Genomic DNA, 22,913 nt, shown 5'->3' on the forward strand with positions numbered 1-22,913 from the left:
CCCTTTGTCCTCCTTTGTTGAATCCTGAACTGCTCCCAATCCTCAGGATTATTGCTTTTTCTGGCCAATTTGTATGTCCTCTCCTTGGATCTTATGCTATCCCTGATTTCCCTTGTTACCCACGGTTGAGTCACCTTTTTTGTTTTATTTTTACATAAGAACATAAGAAATAGGAGCAGGAGTAGGCCAATTGGCCCCTCGAGCCTGCTCCGCCATTCAATAAGATCATGGCTGATCTGATCCTAACCGCCAATCTACTATCACAGAACCATCTCCTGAAACTAACAGAATTAGACACACTAAATAGGAGCAGGATCAGGCTACATGGCCCCTGGGCCCGCTCCGCTACCCACAGGGCCATGTCCGATCCGAACCTAGACTCATGTCCAAATTCCTGCCCACTCCCCGTAACCCTTAATTCCCTTTACTTCTAGGAAACTGTCTATTTCTGTTTTAAATTTATGTAATGATGCAGCTTCTACAGCTTTTTGGGGCAGCATATTCCATGGACCTACCACCCTCTGAGTGAAGTAGTTCCTCCTCATCTCAGTTTTGAAAGAGCAGCCCCTTATTCTAAGACTATGCCCCCTAGTTCTAGTTTCACCCATCATCGGGAACATCCTCCCTGCATCCACCCGATCCAACCCCTTCACAACCTTATATGTATCAATAAGATCGCCTTTCATTCTTCTGAACCCCAATGAGTAGAGTCCCAATCTACTCAACCTCTCCTCATATGTCAAACTGGGATGAACAACTTCTGTAGTTCATCCATTCGGTCTTTGAATGTTTGCCATTGCCTATCCACCGTCAACCCTTTGAGTGCCATTCCCCAATCAATCCTACCCAACTCGCTCCTCAGACCATCGTAGTTTCCTTTATTTAAATTCAGGACCCTAGTCTCCGAGTCAACTACTTCATTCTCCATCTTAATGAAGAATTCGATCATATTATGATCGCTCCGACCCAAGGGGCCTCGTACAACAAGATTGCTAATTAATCTTTTCTCGTTACATAATACCCAGTCTAAGATGGCCTGACCTTTGGTTGGTTCCTCGACATATTGGTCCAGGAAACCATCCTGTGAACACTCCAGGAATTCCTCCTCTACAGTATTGTTACCAATTTGGTTAGCCCAATCTATATGTAGATTAAAGTCACCCATGATGACTGCTGTGCCCTTCTTGCACGCTTCTTTAATTTCCCTTTTAATGCCATCCCCAACCTCCGCCTTACTGTTTGGAGGTCTATATACCACTCCCGCTAATGTTTTTTTCCCCTTAGTATTTCTCAATTCTACCCATACAGATTCCACATCATCAGAGCTAATATCCTTCATTACAATTGTGTTAATCCCTTCTTTAACCAGTAATGCTACCCCACCTCCCTTTCCTTTTTGCCTATCTTTCCTGAATATCGAATACCCCTGGATGTTGAGTTCCCAGTCTTGGCCATCCTTGAGCCACTTTTCCGTAATCCCAACCAAATCATATTCGTTTACCTCTATTTGCGCAGCCAATTCATCCACCTTATTACAAATGCTCCTCGCATTAAGACACAAAGCCTTCAGGTTTGTTTTTTTAACGCTCTTAGACCTATTAGAATTATTATTTACTGTGGCCACGTTTGATTTAAACCGTTGATTTCTCTGACTGCCACTTTTGTTTTTCTCTTTCCTATCTTTTGCTTTTATCCTTTTTTCCCTTTCCTCTGTCTCCCTGCTCAGGTTCCCAACCCCCTTCCATTTTAGTTTAAACCCTCCCCCACAGCACTAGCAAACAAACCCCCTAGGACATCGGTTCCAGCCCTGCCCAGGTGCAGACCGTCCGGTTTGAACTGGTCCCACCTCCCCCAGAACCAGTTCCAATGTCCCAGGAACTTGAATTCCACCCCCCTGGCACCATTCCTCTAGCCACGTATTCATCTGAAGTATCCTTCTATTTCTACTCTGACTAGCACGTGGCACTGGTAGCAATCTTGAGATTACTACCTTTTGAGGTCCTGTTTTTTAATTTACTTCCGAACTCCCTGTATTCCGCTTTTAGGACCTCATCCCGCTTTTTACCTACATCGTTGGTGCCTATATGCACCACGACAACTGGCTGTTCACCCTCCCCTTCCAAGATGTTCTGCAGCCGCTCTGAGACATCCTTGACCCTTGCACCAGGGAGGCAACACACCATCCTGGAGTCTCGTTTGCGGCCGCAGAAACGCCTATCTATTCCCCTTACAATTGAATCCCCTATTACTATAGCTCTACCACTCTTTTTGCTCCCATTCTGTGCAGCAGAGCCACCCCTGGTGCCAGGAAGTTGGCTGCTGCTGCCTTCCTCTGATAAGCCATCCCCCCCAACAGTACTCAAAGTGGTGTATCTGTTGGAGAGGGGGATGGCCACAGGGGACCCCTGCACTACCTGCCTGCGCCTAGTACTCTGCCTGTTGGTCACCCGTTCCCTTTCTTCCTGTCCAACCTCTACCTGTGGTGTGTCCAACTCCCTAAACGTGCTAGTCACGATGTCCTGAGCATCGTGAATGCTCCAGTATGCATCCAATCGCAGTTTCAGCGCCGCAATGCGGTCTGTCAGTTGCTGCAGCTGGGTGCACTTCCTGCACACGTAGTTGTCAGGGACACGGGAAGTGCCCCTGAGTTCCCACATATTGCAGGAGGAGCAGATCACGGGGCCGGGCTGTCCTGCCATGATTTACCCTTTGATTTAATTTAAACTCGATTAATTAATCAATCCCACTAATTACACTACAGTTAAATAGTTTTAACAACAGTCCCCGCTACACATTGCAGTGATTTCATTCAAACTGCTGTTCGGAGCCATTTCTTACAGAAGTGCAGATTACGTGGATATATAGTGAAATATTTTCAATGTTGCTACTAATTAACTGGAGCTGTTGTCACACATTACATCTGATGGAGGATAGGTGCAATGTCGAGGGCAAGTTTAAAATCAATCGGTCGCATGACTTGAAAATGGCGTGCATGTTTTTACCAAACATTACTGTCTAAGCTTCTAGACCGCCTAGGATTTGGCGTTTGATGGAACAGTTTTGTACAGTAAGAGTTCAGATTGGAGTTGTCCTTCTTGGAAGGATCACACTTTGGGGGACGTGGATGAGACTAGATATGAGCAAGAAAGAAATACATTGTGCTTCTGCTGCAGTAATAAAAATCATTGCACTGCACTTCTTTCAAAATTATGGCTATCACATAAAATCAAGTGTTAATCTCCTCATTTAGTGGGAGTGCAATAACACTGCTGCATGCTTCAGAGCGCTAATTAGAACAAATATTTTGTAGTGTATATATATACTAACCCGTCAAGTGGTAAATTTACTCTGCATTATGAGGCATGCATACATTTTTTTCAACTGCAACAACCCTGTTTTGATGAGCTGCGTTAACGGCCTGAACTCCCAAATTTTAAATGTACACAATATTAGGCAAAATTGTATTTCAATTCTCCCATATTGGGAACATTAATTTTTCTCTCAGGTCATTGAGATTCTGATCCTATAAAGTTCATTATTTTCAAAAAAATTGGTGCAAATCAATAACCTATTACAACAGTATCTCTCTGTTCCAATATAACTGAATATGGCACCAAGCTTTTCAAATTTAGTGATTTCACAGACTCATCTGCATCTGATTTGTACTGGAGTAGTTTCACTAACTGCATCTAGGATGGGATTACCAAATGTGTTCCTGAATATTATAGCACAACTTTTCTTGCTTTTCTGTGTGATGGGTATGGAGTGGGGGCTGACTCTTGTTACATCTTTGATATGGTCAACTGGTATCATCTACTGTGAGTTTCATGCAAATCAGTGTTTTATGACAAGTATGGTCTGTGGTATTCAGAATGAATAAAAATTTATGAGTTTCTGAAGTGTTGCCTAGTAATTGTTTATTACTTTTCTGTAAGATAAAATCCAGATCAATGATAGAGAATGCTGGTCTATGATTAAGGTGCTCATAAATGGCTTTGCCACAGACATCAAAAAGAGGTCTTTATTATAATGGTTTAAACTGTGTGAGCTGAATGATCAAGCAGAGCTGTGACTGAAGTCTGGTTTGGTTTGCAATGAGAAGAATGCTGTCTCAAAAAATAAGTTGCTAAAAGTATATATCAATGTGCATTTTTGATAATTTTGACATAACTACCACAACAAATTTTGTGCTGAATATTCTATATTTAAATATTTGTGTACAAAGCACAAGGCTTTTTAATCGAAAAACTGAGATATCTGACCGCACTCTTATTTTTATATTGATTTAAAACTTGGAGGGCACTTGTATGGGTAGGACTGTTGAAATAAAAGTTAATTTTATTTTAAAGTAGTTGCTCATCTCTGAATACCGCTGCTCATCATGTTTGCCTTCTGGTTCCTCCGAAGAAGTATTGAATCTTTCAGCAAATTCGATTGATCTTTTAGCAGTGTAATCACAATTACTCACCTCCTTAATTGGCCTGCCTGAAATCAGAAAATGGAAACTGATCGGCTGTGTGTTCCGATCAATAGCTTTAGAGCAATACTAGCAGGGGCAGGGGAGATGGAGGTTATAGCGAGATCAATTGGCCTGAGGTGTCAATCATTGTGTGTGGTTTTGCATGACAAACACTTTGCCTGACTGCTTTTTTGGAACAGGTGAAAGCTAGGAAGAAATTGTGCCTGAAATCACCATATTATAATGCAATTGGTGTGTAATATTAGCATAAAAATGTTAACCTACTTTTGTGAAGCTACTTTTGTATTTATTACAATTCGAGTTGCAAATAAAACATTGGTCGGCAATAGCTTTCCATATTCAGCCTTTGAAAATTACTGACAGGATTAACATCGGGGAGGCTCCCCAATGGATCGTTGAGTTTATTCAATGCGTAGCTGAACCATAAAGATAAGGAAGGTCGCTGCTTCAATTCCTGCTCTGCCCTGATTTGGCTGATTAGGGAGGGGAAAATCTGCCCAGTGCCCACTGCTCATCACTATCTATTGACCCCTACTAGAAGTGTTGATTGAGGATAAGATTGGGCTCGACTTTGATGTCCTTCTCTTCCTTCCCCCGTCCTCCGCTTACTGGCGCTCAATAGAATCACACAGGAATCAGAGTTTCTTGGGCAAGGTATTTGAAGATGACTTCAATTGAGGATGCTACTGTACCTAAGCAACGAACCTATGCCTTCACATGGGGAGAGCATAAAATTGCCTGAAAGAGAGATTTTTTTTTTTTTTAAATATATGCCGTTGAAAATTTGATATTTCAAGATGAACTGCAAAAAGTCCACAACTCATCATAGAAATTTAGGGCACAGAAGGAGGGCATTCGGCCCATCATGTCTGTGCCAGCTGGAAAAGCGCTATCTAGCCTCATCCCACTTTCCAGCTCTTGGTCCGTAGCCTTGTAGGTTACGACAGTTCAAGCGCATATCCAAGTACTTTTTAAATGCGATGCGGAATCTGCCTCTACCACCCTTTCAGGCATTGAGTTCCAGACCTCCTGGAAAAAAAAATCTCCTCAACTCCCCTCTAATCCTTCTACCAATTACTTTAAATCTATGCCCCATGGTTATTGACCTCTCTGCTAAGGGAAACCGATCCTTTCTAGGCCCCTCATAATTTTATACCCCTCAATTAAGTCTCCCCTCTGCCTCCTCTGTTCCAAAGAAAACAATCCCAACCCATCCAATCTTTCCTCATAGCTAAAATTCTCCAGTCCTGGCAACATCCTTGTAAATCTCCTCTGTACCCTCTCTAGTGCAATCACATCTTTGCTGTAATGTGGTGACCAGAACTGAACGCAGTACTCTAGCTGTGGCCTAACTAGTGTTTTATACAGTTCTAGCATAACCTCCCTGCTCTTTTATACTCTGTATTGGCTAATAAAGGAAAGTAATCCGTATGCCTTCTTAACCACCTTATCTACCTGTCCTGCTACCTTCAGGGATCTGTGGACATGCACTCCAAGGTCTCTGTTCCTCTACATTACATTTCTCTGTATCCTACCATTTATTCTGTATTCCCTTGCCTTGTTAGCCCTCCCCAAATGCATTACTTCACACTTCTCCAGATTGAATTTCATTAGACGTGTTTATTCGTAACACCAAAAGCTCTGATTGGTCCCCTTGGATGACTAGTCCTGATTGCTGATTGGTCCCCTTAGAGGACAAGACACACCCAGCAGTTTCTCTGGAATGTGTAATTAGATCCTCCCTGCCTTCGTAATCAGTTACTTTGCAAGTGTAATTCGAGCCATTCTGACTGCTTACTCCAGACAGAATAGAGCTCACTTGGAACAGACAAGGCTCACCCTTGCGGGTGTTAAGACCTCCTCCCACCCGCAGACAAGTTCCTGCCCCCACTGCCCAAGTTCCAGTGATGGGTCTTGTCCCACGGAGCTGAAGAAAGCATGGCCTATGCTGCACTGCAGCCGCAACTGAGAGGTACTGCGCCTGTGTGGCCTCGGTTACAGCGCACATGTGCAGAAGGGGATCGGGTGTGCATGTGCAAAAAGGGGCAGGGCTGACCGCGCGCATGCGCAGAAGGACACAAAAATGTTTGTGCAGATAATCATCCTGAATTCCATTTGCCACTCATGCCCACCTGGCCAGTCCATTGATACCTTCCTGCAGTCTACAGCTTTTTTCCTCACTATCAACCACACAGCCAATTTCTGTATCATCTGGAAATTTCTTATTTGTGCCTCCTACATTGAAGTCTGAATCATTGATATATACCACAAAAAGCAAGTGATCATCTACTGAGCCTTGCGAAAACCTACTGGAAACCGCCTTCTAGTCAAAAAAACATCCATCGACCATTACCCTTTGCTTCCTGCAATTGAGCCAATTTTGGATCCAACTTGCCACTTTCCCTTGGATCCCATTGGCTTTTACTTAATGTATCTCAACCTAACCAAGTGTGTTTTTCCAGTCAGTATGCAAATCAGAACAATATGGAGCAATCCCACCTTATGGTTTTAAAAACATAGAATAATAATCATGGGGGATTTCAACTACCCTGATATTAATTGGACAGATGAGGTAAGTAAAGGGGATAAAGGAATGGAGTTCCTACAATGTCTACAGGACTCCTTTCCAACCCAATATGTAAAAAGCCCAACAAGGGAGGATTCGCTATTAGATCTAGTTATGTGGACTGAGCCAGACCAGATAAGAGAAGTAAAATTAGGGGAACATATAGGCAATAGTGACCATAATATAATACGCTTTAAGATGACAATAGAGAAGGACGTAAGAATGACAAAAACCAAGTTAATAGATTGGAGAAAAGCTCATTTTGAGGGGCTGAGAATAGAACTTGGGAAGATGAGATGGGCAACAATATTGGCAAACAACGATGTAGAACGACAATGGGAAACATTTAAAACTGTGTTCAACAGAGTGCAGGAATAATATATTCTGCTTAAAGGAAAGAACAAACTAAACACCATGGATGAATAAAGACATAAGGAAACAACTGAGGGTAAGGAAAGAAGCATACATTAAGTACATAGACAGCAGAGGAGTGTATGATGAGAGAGAATACGAAGGGATTAGGAGAGAAGTCAAGAAAGCAATTAGGAAGGCAAAGAGGAGCTATGAAATTAAATTATCAAGAAACATAAAACAAAATAGTAAAATATTTTACAGGCACATCGATTTAAAAAAAAAAGGAATGTTGGGATGGGAATAGGGCCATTAAGGGATGGGCAGGATAATACCACAGGTAACGATAGGGAGATGGCAGAAATATTAAATCATTATTTTGCTTTGGTATTTACCAGGGAGATAGAACAGCTGGACATGACATTGGATGATATGAGTAATGAGAAGTGTATTTAAAATGTTTTTAAAAAGGGGAATATATTTAAAAAACTAATCAAACTCAGAGGATAAAACCCTGTCCCATCAAACACTCCCAGAGATTGCATCCATGCATTTTAAAAGAATCTAGGGAAGAGATAGCGGAGGCATTACTACACATATTTAATAATTCATTAGAAAAAGGCATAGTGCCAGAGGACGGGCAGATAGCTAACGTAATACCTATATTTAAGAATGTAAGAAGTCACACGACACCAGGTTATAGTCCAACAGTTTTATTTGAAATCACAAGCTTTCGGAGCGCTGCTCCTTTGTCAGGTGAAGTGTCATCAGCAGCGCTTCGAAAGCTTGTGATTTCAAATAAAACTGTTGGACTATAACCTGGTGTTGTGTGACTTCTTACATTTGTCCACCCCAGTCCAACACCGGCATCTCCACACCATGGCAGGGAATTATGGACCAGTCAGCTTAACATTGGTGGTAGGAAAAATAATGGAATCCCTAGAAACAGAAAGTATAATAATGATTGTATTAACGATTTAGACTTTGGAATCAAAAACACTTTCTAAATTTGCGGATGACACCAAATTGGGGGGATAGTCAATACTGAGGAAGACTGGAACAAGTTACAGGAGGACATCAATAAACTTGCAGAATGGGTATATAATTGGCAAATGAAGTTCAACACCGATAAATGTGAGGTATTACATTTTGTTAGGAAGACTAGGGAGGTCACTTATCACTTGGACGGTGTGAGTCTAGGTGGGGTAGAGGAATAAAGGGATCTAGGAATACAAATACACATCACTAAAGTTACAGTGACACACAGGTTAGCAAGGCCATAAAAAAAGCAAACCAAGCACTAGGGTTTTTTTCTAGAGGGATAGAATTGAGAAGTAGGGAAGTTATGCTAAACCTGTATCGAACCTTGGTTAGACCACACTTGGAGTACTGCGTACAGTTCTGGTCGCCATATTATATAAAGGATATAGAGGTACTGGAGAGGGTGCAGAGAAGTTTGACTACCCGCCCTGCAGCGGGTAGTCAAAACTGCCCAACGCATTACCGGCTCCCGGCTACCGACCATAGAGCACATATACCAGAAACGCTGTTTACGGAGGTCACGGACCATCATCAAAGACCCTACCCACCCCAGCCACAGTCTGTTCGCCCTCCTGCCATCTGGGAGACGCTACAGATGCATTCGCACCCGTACGACCAGATTTAGGAACAGCTTCTTTCCCAGGGCTGTCATCCTACTGAACTCCACAAATAAACTCAAGCCTGCACATCTGCCAATGCACTTTATTATGGTTATGTTTATGTTAATGTATTAAAAGCCAAATGAATGTTGAATGTTTAAATGTCTTAATCTAAATGTACACTCTCTGGAGCCGCAAGCTTACATTTCGTTGTACTGCACTTGTGCACTAACAATGACAAAGTTGATTATTATTATTACAAGGATGATGCCAGAAATGTGAGGGTAAACATATCAGGAAAGGATGAACAGGCTGGGTCTCTTTTCTCTTGAAAAAAGGGTGACCTAATAGAGGTCTTTAAAATTATGAAAGGTTTTGATAGAGTGGATACAGAGAGAATGTTTCCACTTGTGGGGTAGAGCATAACTAGAGGCAATCAATATAAGATAGTCACCAAGAAATCCAATAGGGAATTCAGAAGAAACTTCTTTACCCAAAGAGTGGTGAGAATGTGGAACTCTCCATCAGAGTGGTTGAAGCGAATAGTATAGATGCATTTAAGAGGAGGCTGGACAAACGTATGAGGGAGAAGGGAATAGAGCGTTATGCTGATGGATTTAGATGAGGAAAGACTGGAGGAGGCTCGAGTGGAGCATAAATGCCGGCATGGACTGGTTGGGCCGAATGGCCTGTTTCTGTGCTGTATATCCTATGTAATCCTGTGTATGTATATACTGCAGATGTTAAATTTGATTCATGAGCCTTTAAATTTTTAATATTTTGCAGCACATACAATGATCATTTCAGTGTCAGTGTCCAGCCTCCAGTGGGAGAGCTGCTTCTGCCGGTCACCACATCGGAAAAGGATTTCAGGAACGAGCAAGGTAAGGAGTGAGCTGATTCTTTGTATGCACTCAAGCTAGATTGATCGCTTCTTTAAGAAGCTTGCAATAAACATAATTTCTATTTTTTTTTTTAATACATCCTCCTCCCTTGCAGAATGATGTTTACTGGTGCACGTCTGTTCCGAGTAATTCAGCGAGAGAACCAAGTATTAATTCGAGTTACCTCCCCAATTCAACTCGCATATTCCCTACATTGAAATCCTTACTCAGTAAATTCAGGTGCCACCAAACGATGGTCCTTTTGCTACAATATTTTGACACGAATGACTTTAAAGTGTGCCACCTCTACCAGTGCTGAGAGAAAGCAAAAAATTCAGACTTCTCAAGCCTTGCGTATTTCCAGTAAGGGGAGGAGGGAATGTAATTTAAGAGGAAAAAAAAAAAAATTTGTGTAAACAAAAAGCAAAAATCTGCAGATGCTGCAAATTTGAAACAAACCAAAAATGCTGGAAACACTGAGCAGGCCAGGCAGATCCTTGGAGAAAACCGATGAATTAATGTTTCAAGTGTAGTTCTGACAAAGAAGGGTGCATACCCGAAACATTAACTCACCTCGCCCACACCCAAAATATTAACAAAGCTGCATTATAGAAAGTATAGAGGAGATTTTTTTTTTTTTAAGTTTGAAGGGGGGGTGGGGGGAAGAGAGATTGATTAGTGGCTAACATAAAAGGGAACCCAAAAGTCTTTTATAAACACGCAATAGTAAAACGGTAGTTAAAGGAAGGGTGGGACCGATTTAGGGCCCAAAAAGATCATCTTGTGGAGGCAGATGGCATGGCTGAGCTACTAAATGAGAACTTTGCAGCTGTCTTCTCTAGGGAAGGGGATGCTGCCAATGTAGCAGTAAATGAAGCAGGCAGTATCAATATTGGATAAGATTAAAAATAAAGAGGATGTACTTGAGGTTGGCAGTCCTCAAAGTAGAAAAGTCACCCAGTCCGATGGGATGCATCCTAGATTACTGAGAGAAGTAAGGGTGGAAATTGCGGATGCTCTGACCACAATCTTCCAATCCTCCTTGAATATGGGGGTGGTGCCAGAGGACTGGAGGATTGCAAATGTTAAAACCCTGGTTTTTTTTATAAAATGAGGGATAAACCCGGCAACTACAGGCCAGTCAGTCTAATATGTCTCAAAGTTTCCCCACTGCCGACAATAATCAGGAACAAAATTAATTGGCATTTGGAAAAGTATGGGCTAATAAATGAAAGTCAGCACAAATTTGTTAAAGGTAAATTGTGTTTGACTAACTTGCACAAGTTCTTTGATGAAGGAGCAGACGGTTGGTGGATGTTGTGTATATGGACTTTCAAAAGGCATTTGACAAAGTACCACATAATGGACTTGTTAGCAAAATTAAAGCCCGTGGGATTAATGGGACAGTGGTTGTATGGATAGAAAATTAGCTAAGGGACAGAAAGCAACGAGTCGTGGTGAACGGTTGTTTTTCAGACTGGAGGGAGGTATACAGTGGTGTTCCCCAGGAAGTCAGTATTAGAACCACTGCTCTTTCTGATATATATTAATGACCTGGATTTGGGTATACAGGGAATAATTTCAAAGTTTGCAGATGATACGAAACTCAAATATAGTAAACAGTCAGGAGGATAGTAACAGACTTCAGGAGGACATAGACGGATTGGTAAAATGGGCAAACACATGGAAGATGAAATTTAATGCAGAGAAGTGTGAAGTAATACATTTTGGTAGGAACTAAATGGTACCATTTTAAAGGGGGTGGAGGAACAGGTAGGCCACCCTGTACACACATCTTTGTAAGTGGCAGGACAAATTGAGAAGGCTGTTTTTTTAAAAAAAAAGCAGCATATGGCTTTATTAATAGAGGAAGAGAGTACAAAAACAAAAGTTATGCTAAACCTTCATAAAACACTGGTTAGGCATCAGCTGGAGTATTGTGTTCAATTCTGGGCACCATACTTTAGGAAGGATGGCAAGGCCTTGGAAGAGGATGAAGAGGAGATTTACTATAATGGTACCAGGGATGAGGAACTTCAGTTATGTGGAGAGACTGGAGAAGTTGGGATTGTTCTCCTTAGAGCAGAGAAGGTTAAGATGAGATTTGATAGAGGTGTTCAAAATCATGAATAGAGTAAATAAGGAGAAACTGTTTCCAGTGGCCCAAGGGTAGGTAACCAGAGAACACAGATTATTAGCAAAAGAACCAGAGGCGACATGAGGAAACATTTTTTTTTTACGTAGCGAATTGTTGTGATCTGGAATGCACTGCCTGAAAGGGAGGTGGAAACAGATTCAGTAGTAACATTCAAAAGAGAAATGGATAAATACTTGAAGGGGCAAAAATTCACAGGGCTATGGGGAAAGAGCAGGGTCGTGGGATTAATTCGGTAGATCTACCAAAGAGCCAGCAGAGGCACAATGGGCAGAATGGTGGCCTCCTGTGCTGTATCCTCATCCATGTCTTTTTACCTCTAGACTTGACTACGGATGACGAATGGGTGGGGTCTTGGAATATCTACTTACAGTAGAACTCCAGTACAAAATCCTATATCCTATCAGTCATTTTCAAACACTGGATACGGTGAAGCAGTACAAAATCCTATACCCTGTAATGAATATGGTGCCGTACTTGTGTTGATGTTGATGGTCAGGATATATGGCTTGTGGAACAACAGTCAGAGCTTGCAGGTATTCCTCAGATGTCCAGCTCTCAAATAACTCAGTACTGCATTTTGACACCTCATCTGGATACTGTATAGTCTTTTGGTTTCCCCCACCTCAAGGAGGACTTTTTTTTTTTTTAACTCTTAAAGATTAGCCCTGCCTAAGTTAATTGAGCTATAGAGATACATTTTATACCTGGGTTATTCACTGGAGAGGGGACCTGAATCAGGTATTTAATATTAAAGGTATTGATAACAAACCGGTGGATAGTTTTGAGGTGATGGAACTTGGGGCCATCCATTTAATTTGAGGATGTAGAAAGTGAAGTTGGATGGGTGGATGCTTTATTTTTCTCAGTGGATGATTGACCTGTGGAACAACATTGAAGAGGTAGTAATGAGGATTGATTCCTTGCAATCGTTCAAGAAAGGGTTAGGCATATTTTTGAAAATTTACATGATCCTAGCAGAGGGAAGTTAAGATTTTGTGTAATAACCAATGAGTTGAAGTGTCCTGGAGTTTGCCTGATTGCTGAAGAGGAATTTTTGACGGGTTTCATAAATTGGCTGCTGGTCACTCTCTTTTTGCCTTTTTGAGGCGGTGGGAGAGGAAGGATGTGGGAATGAGTACAGTAAGAAGTGGGGCAAACACGTATGGGCCTGATGGCCTTTTCTTGACCTGGGGTGAAAATGCAAATATCTTAAGTTCTCGATTTCTGGATTTTTTTTTTCTGTTGACTATTCTTTTGTCCAAGTTTTAGAGAATTAATAAGTAGAATTTGAGAGTTGTAAGAAAATAAATGTTTCCTTATCTGAAAAATCTTGTGTCAATTTGTTAAATTGTGTCATTTGTGATGGAGGATCATTTGATGCATCTATCATTGCGGGACCATTAACTTGCTAATACTATACAGGTATATGTTTTAATGCAATGAGGACCACGTTTCATACACCCATTTGTTTTCATGTTCTTTTTGGATGAGCTTAAGTTCCAGTTCATTGTGATCCAGTTGATGGGGGTGAGAGGAAGGGTGCATATCAATTTTGAATGGCTAAATTCACATGGGTAAGTTGGCCTGACAGCTGAAATTCCAGAAGGTCTTTTTCCTAAGAGAGACAGATTCAATCCGTCCAACTGATCATCGAGGCTTTGTAAGTTTTCCCTAGAGGCCAAATTGGCCAGTTTCAACCAAAGAGCAACATTAACTACATTCACAAAAATGCCTGCCTGCTGGACCCTCCTGAGTGTAAGGCAATATGAATGCAGAGGGATAATGGAGGACAAAATGGAGAGGGAAACTGGATTTATTTGGCTTCTTTGATGAATTCAGTTACCAAATCACTAGTTTTCAGGCCATTCTGCAACCTTTTAAAAGAGCTTGTGCAGAAAAGCTGTAAGTCCATTGCTTTGATTTATTTTCATGCAGAAATCCCACTGTGATTCTCACACAGTTAAAACAAATTGTATCTAAATTTTGGAAGTATCGTCCATTTCCTCCAACAAACACCAGGAGAGAGCTGCATTTGGAAATAAGTGTTCAAAAATTTGCTTAATGTTGGTTAAACTGCAGACGATGCATGTTTTCTACCATTTACAGTATGTGTTTACATTAAATTCTGACGGTTGGTTGTGCTTTCACCTTCATTCACTTCCTATTAGAGCATTAATAACGTGTTGATATGCAAAGGTTTCGAAATATGAAATTAAAGACGCCTGTTAGGAAAAGGATATGGAATATCTAACCGACCGTCTTACTAATATTGCCTTTCTTGCTGTTCTTATTCTGCTGCTGACAAAAGCTTGTCTCTGTGCTTTCCACTACTTCTGCAATGACAGGTGAGTGCATGCCTGGCTGTAGAGTCTGCTCTCCACCACTATCTATTGTTTTATTTTTTTACTGCTTTACAAATGCAGGAAAATGTTGCTGCTGCAGATTGCTTTTTCTGTTTGTGTTCTTTTCCTGTGCACTGAGATTTTGGTTACATTTTGTTTGCTTTTGTTGTAAGTGAGCCACTTTCCTGATTAGTCAAACAGAACCATCAGTTCACAGAAGAAGTACTCACTGGGAATTCAAGTGAACCTCAATGGAGTTGTTGCCAAAATTCCTTTTTCTTTCGCTATTTTCCTTCTATGGTTGTTGATTCTTTCTGTGAGTAAATGTGGCAGCTATGTGCTATGTTTAATCGACCAGAAAGGTTACTCTGAATAAGGTTTTTTCAAAAGTTATGTTTTTTTATGCAATATTACTAATGCAGTGAGTTCCACTGAGTTGAAGTCAATCTTTTTGTGAAGCAGTAAGTCGGGATTTCAGATATCAAAGCACGCTGCTGATAAATTGATCTTTTTTTCTGCTTTTGGGAAGGGTTACTTTTAGCAATTGTTTCACTCATTGTTAGTACTTCTGTGTCCTGATCCTATTTGTGTACTGTCTAATTAATTATAAAAGACTGCCACCACTCAGTAGGAATAGATATGTACTAAAATGTCATAGTATAAAGGGTTACTGTGTCTGAATAAATACATACTGGGTCGAAACAGGATATTCCAGTTTACCATTCTCATTCTCTTTCATTACACATTTAGACATCCTGAACCAACCATAACATTTATTGGCAAATTAGTTATGTTTATCAAGATTCACTTGCGGCTTCAGTGGATTTTCTCCATTTGTTTCAGGTAAATGAGGAAAGTCGTAACACCGAGGCCAAAAATTGTAATTTTCAGTAGTTCTAAATTAGGTGGACTTAGTAAATCTAGTACATGAAAATCACAACAACTTGATCAGCTGTTCTGTAGTACACACTTTCATATTGCATACTTTTTTATGGAATACTTAAAAATCTGTAAAAATGTCCTTTCTCATTCATAAGGTAATCAAAGGATATCTTGGCATGTATTGTAATTATGGATAAGCTGAAAGTCATTTACAATACTGGGATTTGTGTGTGTGTTACTGAAATATGAATTAGGCAGGTAGACTTAACTGCAGGCCAGCTAAAATAATCCTGCTGCCCAACACTTCCCACTATTCACACCTCCGTTTGAATATTTTTTCAATTAAAAAAGATAGAGCCTGGTGAGCAGCACTCTGGACTACTATGTCTATGTTAGAAATTGGCCGGATCAGCATGGATCCTCTTGCAAGTGCAAGGATTAGATGCACTCTTTGGTGCACTCTAAGGAGTATACTTGGTGGTAGTTGTGTTGCCTGGTGTTTGCCTTGGCAGGGGCTCAGAGACACTGAGCACAGTGGGTCTTTCCATTAGACTCTAACAGTCAGACACCGATAGCTGGTGGGTGGAGGTGCCTGTGAATGATTTATTGCTTGGGCAGTATGGGTTACATTTTGGCCTTTAATGTCAAGCTGTAGCAACCATAGAGTGTTGTGGATAATTTCATAGGATTGTTATGTTAATGTGTTGCCAGGTGCTATCGGTGGTAAGCATTCACTGGTGCTCTGCAGGATCCATTAATTTAGAAGATCATTTGGTATGTATCAAAGCACTGGGCTGCTTGAAAATGGTTTAGAAGATTCCTGCTTCAAATGAAAATATGGCTGCAAGCAATAGAATCAATTGTGGGGACCAAATATAAAAAACTGGGCAACCTGAATGGAGGTTCTACAGCAGTCCGTCAGCAACTATCACATGAGATGCCTTGGAAACTGTTCAATGATAGGTTATTCTTAATAGGAGCCTGGGGAAATGAACATTGGGGTGGATTCATATGTTTCATTTGTAGTTGTTGAAAGAAGTTCTTAGGCAGCCCCTCGGAACCGAAGATGACTTGTTTCCACATTAAAAATGAGTTCTCGGGTGACTGATGAGTCCAATGCAGGACCTACTGTCTCTGTCACAGGTGGGGCAGACGGTGGTTGAAGGGGCGGGTGGGTGGGGTGCTTGGGTTGACGTGCGCTGTTTGCGCTTGGTTTCCACTTGCTCCCGGCGAAGAGACTCTGTGTTCGGCGCCTTCCCGGATGCTTCTCCTCCACTTTGTGCGGTCTTGGGCCAGGGATTCCCAGGTGACGGTGGGGATGTTGCACATTTTCAAGGAGGCTTTGAAGGTGTCCTTGAAGCGTTTCCTCTGCCCACCTGGGGCTCTCTTGCCGTGTCAGAGCTCCGAGTAGAGCGCTTGTTTTGGGAGTCTCATATCGGGCATGCGGACGATGTGACCCATCCATCGGAGCTGATCGAGCGTGGTCAAAGCTTCGATGCTGGGGATGTTAGCCTGAGCGAGAACAGGGACGTTGGTGCATTTATCCTGCCAATGGATCTGCAGGATCTTGCGGAGGCAGCATTGGTGGTACCTCTCCAGTGCTTTGAGGTGCCTGCTGTACATGGTCCATGTCTCTGAGGCATACAGCAGGGTGGGTATCACTGCTGCTATGTAGACCATGAGCTTGGTGCTGGGTTTGAGGTCCTGGTCTTCAAACACACTCTTCCTCAGGCGACCGAAGGCTGCACTGGCACACTGAAGGCGGTGTTGGACTTTGTCATCGACGTCTGCCCTTGTTGACAGTAGGCTCCCGAGGTATAGAAAGTGGTCCACGTTGTCCAAGGCCTTGTCGTGGATTTTGATAATCGGGGGGCAGTACTGTGTGGCGGGGGCAGGTTGGTAGAGGACCTTTGACTTACAGATGTTTAGTGTAAGGCCCATGTGCTCGTACGCTTCGGTGAAGGTGAAAGAAGTTAGTGGCGAGCTATCAACCAGGGTTCAATTTTAGGTTTTCCAAATAAACCTTCCTATTCTGTGTGGTAAACCACTTTTGTCGTTCACTATCGTTACACTATAGTTATCACTGTTATATCGTTACTCTATGGTTATCACTGTTCACACTGTTGTATCACTATACGAGGTCGCCTCTTGTCACGCTGTTATACCTGGGCTGACCACTGCTGACTCCGCCCATGGCTCCACCTACCTGCCCAGGTATAAAGGTGGTCGACTGGCTGGTATTCCTCCTTGTTGGATCCGATCACCCACGAGGGTGGGCTCTGTTATTTAGCCAATAAAAACCTATAGTTACTTTCTTAACTCGTCGCTTTTCATTGGATGAATTGATAGGTATATCATTCTGCAACTCACAACTTATGCACGTTACTTTAGCTAAACAATGTGTTTAATAGTACATTGATGGCTGATCCTAACAAAGAGTAATTCACTGTATATAATCTTTAAAGCCTTATTTAAGCCAATTTCTACTTCCTCCCACCCCACTTCCTGGAAACATAGAAGATAGGAGCAGGAGTAGGCCATTCGGCCCCTCGAGCCTGCTCTGCCATTTAATGAGATCATGGCTGATCATCTAAATTCAGTACCCTGTCCCTGCCTTCTCCCCATATCCCTTGATCCTTTTAGCCTTAAGAAATATATCTAACTCCTTCTTGAATATATTTAATGAATTGGCTTCAACTGCCTTTTGTGGTAGAGAATTCCACAGGTTCACCACTCTCTGGGTGAAGAAATTCCTCCTAATCTCTGTCCTAAATGGCTTACCCCTTATCTTTAGACTGTGACCCCTGGTTCTGGACTCCCCTGCCATCAGGAACATCCTTCCTGCATCTAGTCTGTCTAGTCCAGTTAGAATTTTATAAGTTTCAATGAGATAGCCTCTCATTCTTCTAAACTCCAGCGAATATAAGCCCAATCGACCCAATCTCCTCATACGTCATTCCTGCCATCTCGGGTATCAGTCTGGTGAATCTTCGCTGCACTCCCTCCATGGCAAGAACATCCTTCCTCAGATAAGGTGACCAAACCTGCAAACAATACTCGAGGTGTGATCTCACCAAGGCCCTGTACAACTGCCGCAAGACATCCTTGCTCCTGTACTCGAATCCTCTCGCTATGAAGGCCAACATACCATTTGCCTTCTTAACCGCCTGCTGCACCTGCATGCTTACCTTCAGCGACTGGTGCACAAGGACACCCAGGTCTCGTTGCACTTCCCCTTCTCCCAATCTATTGCCATTCAGATAATAATCTGCCTTCCTGTTTTTGCCACCAAAGTGGATAACCTCGCATTTATCCACATTGAGCAGAAGCATGGCAGATGTAGTATAATCACCCAACCTGTCCAAATCATACTGGAGTTTCTCAGCATCCTCCTCACAGCACACACACCCACCCAGCTTTGTGTCGCCTGCAAACTTGGAGATATCACATCTAGTTCCCTCATCTAGATCATTAATATATATTGTGAATAGCTGGGGTCCTAGCACCGATCCCTGCGATACCCCACTAGCCATTGCCTGCCACTCGGAAAAAGACCCGTTTATTCCAACTCTTTGTTTCCTGTCTGCCAACCAGTTCTCTATCCAAGTCAGTACCTTACCCCCCAAGCCCATGTGCTTTAACTTTACATGCTAATCTCTTATGCGGGACCTTATCAAAAGCCTCCTGCAAGCCCAAATATACCACATCCACTGGTTCTCCCTTATCTATTACCCAGTTACATCCTCAAAAAATTCCAGTAGATTAGTCAAGCACGATTTGGGGTTACATTAGCTACCCTCCAATCCATGGGAACTGTTCCAGAGTCTATAGAATTTTGGAAGATGACCGCAATGCATCTACTATCTCTAGGGCCACTTCCTTAAGTACCCTAGGATGTAGATTATCAGGCCCTGGGGATTTATTGGCCTTCAATCCTGTCAATTTCCCTAACACCATTTCCCTACAAATACTGATTTCATTCAGTTCCTCCCTCTCATCAGACCCTATGTTCCCTGACATCTCTAGGAGGTTATTTGTGTCCTCCTTTGTGAAGACAGAACCAAAGTATGTATTTAATTGGTCAGCCATTTCTTTGTTCCCCATTATAAATTTCCCTGATTCTGACTGCAAGGGACCTACACTTGACTTCACCAATCTTTTTCTCTTCACATATCTATAGATGCTTTTACAGTCAGTTTTTTATGTTCCCTGCAAGCTTACTCTCGTGCTCTCTTTTCCCCCTCTTAATTTTGTCCTCCTTTGCTGAATCCTAAACTGCTCCCAATCCTCAGGTTTACTGCTTTTTCTGGCCAATTTATATGTCCTCTCCTTGGATCTTATGCTATCCCTAATTTCCCTTGTTAGCCACGGTGGCGCCACCTTTTTTGTTTTATTTTTATGCCAGACAGGGATGAACAAATTCTGTAGTTCATCCATGCGATCTTTAAATGTTTGCCATTGCCTATCCACCGTCAACCCTTTAAGTAACATTCTCCAATCCATCCTAGCCAATGCGTGCCTCATACCATCGTAGGTTCTTTTATTTAAATTCAGGACTCTAGTCTCTGAGTCAACTACTTCACTCTCCATCTAAATGAAGTATTCCATCATATTATGATCGCTCCTCCCCAAGGGGCCTCGCACAACAAGATTGCTAATCAATCCTTTCATTACATAATATCCAGACTAAGATAGCCTGATCTCTAGTTGGTTCCTCAACATATTGGTCTAGGAAACCATCCCGTATACACTCTAGGAATTCCTCCTCCACAGCATTGTTACTAATTTGGTTAGCCCAATCTATATGTAGATTAAAGTCACCCATGATAGCTGCTGTGCCTTTATTGCACATGTCTCTAATTTCCTGTTTAATGCCATCCCCAACATCAGCATTACCGTTGGGTGTCTGTATACAACTCCCACTAATGTTTTCTGCTCCTCGGTATTTCTCAGCTCTACCCGTACAGATTCCACATCATCAGAGCTAATATCCTTCCTTACTATTGTGTTAATCTCCTCTTTAACCAGCAATGCTACCCCACCTCCGTTTCCTTTTTGCCTGTCCTTCCTGAATATTGAATACCCCTGGATGTTGAATTCCCAACCTTGGTCACCCTGGAGCCATGTCTCCATAATCCCAATTATATCATATCCGTTTACATCTATTTGCGCAGCTAATTCATCCACCTTATTACGAATGCTCCTCGCATTAAGACACACAGCCTTCAGGCTTGTTTTTTTAACACTTAGTCCTTTTAGAATTATTATTTACTGTGGCCATGTTTGATTTACACACTTGAGCTCTGCCTTCCATTTTTGCTTTTCTCCTTCCTGTCTTTTGCTTCTATCCTTGCTTCCCTTTCTTCTGTCTCGCTGCACAGGTTCCCAACCCCCTGCCATTTTAGTTTAAACCCTCCCCAACAGCACCAGCAATCACACCTAGGACATCGGTCTCGGTCCTGCCCAGGTGCAAACCGTCCAGTTTGTACTGGTCCCACCTCCCCTAGAACCGGTTCCAATATCCTAGGAATTTGAATCCCTCCCCCTTGCACCGTTCCTCTAGCCACGTATTCATCTGAAATATCCTTCTATTTCTACTCTGACTAGTACATGGTACTGGTAGCAATCCTGAGATTACAACCTTTGAGGTCCTATTTTTTAATTTACCTCCAAACTCCCTATATTCAGCTTTTAGGACCTCATCCCATTTTTTACCTATATCGTTGATACCTATATGCACCACGACAGCTGGCTGTTCACCCCCTCCAGAAAACCCTGCAGCTGCTCCAAGACATACTTGACCCTTGCGCCAGGGAGGCAACATACCATCCTGGAGTCTTGTTTGCGGTCGTAGAAACACCTATCTATTCCCCTTGCAATAGAATCTCCTATCACTATAGCTCTCCTGCTCTTTTTCCTCCCGTCCTGTGCAGCAGAACCACCCATGGTGCCAGGAAGTTGGCTACTGCTGCCTTCCCCTGATAAGCCATCTCCCCCAACAATATCCAAAGCAGTATATCTGTTTAAGAGGAGGATGGCCACAGGGGACCCCTGCCTGCGCCTACTACTCTGCCTGGCGGTCACCCATTCCCTTCCTGCCTGTGCAGCCTTTGCCTGCGGTGTGACCAACTTCCTAAACGTGCTATCCACGATGTCCTCAGCATCGTGAATGCTCCAGTATGTATCCATTTGCAGCTCCAGTGCCGCAATGCGGTCTGCCATAGCTGCCGCTGTATACAATTCCCGCACACATGATCGTCAGGGACACAGGAAGTGTCCCTGATTTCCCACGTAGTGCAGGAGGAGCATGCCACGGGCCGAGCTGTGCTGCCATGACTTACCCTTTAATTAATTTAAATTAAATTAAATCAAATCAATACCACTAATTACACTACAAATTAAATGATATACTCAAGGGCCCTTGTTTACTAGAACTCCCCACTGCACAACAGAGACCCTAGAAACTATAAACCACAAAAATTAAGTTTGGAAAAAAGCGAGAAAGAAAGAAATACTAACCAACCAATCACTTACCTGCTTTCTGGTGATGTCACACTTCGATTACTTTTTACTTCTCTCCCTGCTCCTTAAATCCTAGGTCTCCACGCTCATTCTCCACCCAGGGCCGCTCTCGCTGCTGCTGCCAGTGAGTCTGCTCTATTCCATTCTCCCAGTTTCTCTGTCTCCGTCACAACTGTTCTGATGATGCCACCTTCCACACCTGTGCTTCTGATATGTCTTCCTTTTTCCTCAAGTATTCCCCTCCACCATGGTTGACGGGGCCCTCGACTGTGTCCATCCCATTTCTTGCACTTCTGCCCTCACCCGTTCCCATGTCTCCCAGAACCACGATAGGGTTCCCCTTGTCCTCATCTTCCACTCCATCAGCCTCCAGATTTAACGGATCATCTTCCGTCACCCCCAGTGCGATGCCACCACCAAACACATCTTCCCCCTCCCCTTTCAGCATTCCGAAGAGAGAGTTCCCTCCGACAGACTGGTCCACTCTGCCAGCACCCCCTCCTCTTCCCATAGCACCTCCCCATGCAAGTGCAGGAAATGCAACACCTGCCCATTCACTTTCCTTCCCACCATCCAGGGCTCCAAACACTCCTTCCAGGTGAAACAGCAATTTACTTGTACTACTTTCAATTTACTACTGTATTCACTGCTCACGATGCGGTCTCCTGCATTGCAGATTGGGTGACCGCATTGCTGAACACCTCTGTTCAGTCCGCAAGCGTGACCCTAAGCTTCAGGTCGCTTGCCATTTTAATTCTCCCTCCCACTCTGACCTTGCCCTCATACACTGTTCCAATGAAGCTCAGCAGAAGCTCGGTGACCAGCACCTCATCTTTCGATTTGGCACTTTACAGCCTTCTGGACTCGACATCAAGTTCAACAATTTCAGATCCTAACCACTGCTCCCATTTTTTCAGACATTGCCACCCGCTTTTGCCTTGCACCATCATCGCTTTTGTCATTTAATCACTCCTGCCTATCACAGACCCTCCCTTTTTTCTTTTTTTCTCCTGCCCCTCAGCCCTTTCCCTGCCTCTGTACTTGCTTAAAATCTGTAACATCTCTAATCTTTACCAGTTCTGACGAAA

At 42.7% G+C, this 22,913-nt stretch overlaps 1 protein-coding gene across 6 annotated transcripts in view; it reads left to right on the forward strand.

The window, feature by feature from the left end:
- The window catches only part of ap3b1a (adaptor related protein complex 3 subunit beta 1a), a 323,977-nt gene that overhangs the window by 274,083 nt on the left and 26,981 nt on the right, over window positions 1-22,913 (forward strand). For 5 of the 6 annotated variants that reach the window (XR_015077649.1, XM_085982440.1, XM_085982449.1 and 2 more), the window contains exon 25: window positions 9,824-9,921. Coding sequence is in view for 5 of the 6 variants with exons in the window: in XM_085982440.1 (XP_085838566.1) it covers window positions 9,824-9,921 (98 nt within the window). In the remaining variant the exon portion in view is untranslated. Of the gene's footprint in view, window positions 1-9,823; window positions 9,922-14,387; window positions 14,425-22,913 lie in introns of all 6 variants that reach the window. The other variant, XM_085982458.1, reaches the window with a different exon arrangement.

Source organism: Somniosus microcephalus, chromosome 1 (genome assembly GCF_052327205.1).
Source record: "Somniosus microcephalus isolate GS21.2 chromosome 1, FLI_Smic_1.0, whole genome shotgun sequence".
Lineage (NCBI taxonomy): Eukaryota > Metazoa > Chordata > Chondrichthyes > Squaliformes > Somniosidae > Somniosus > Somniosus microcephalus.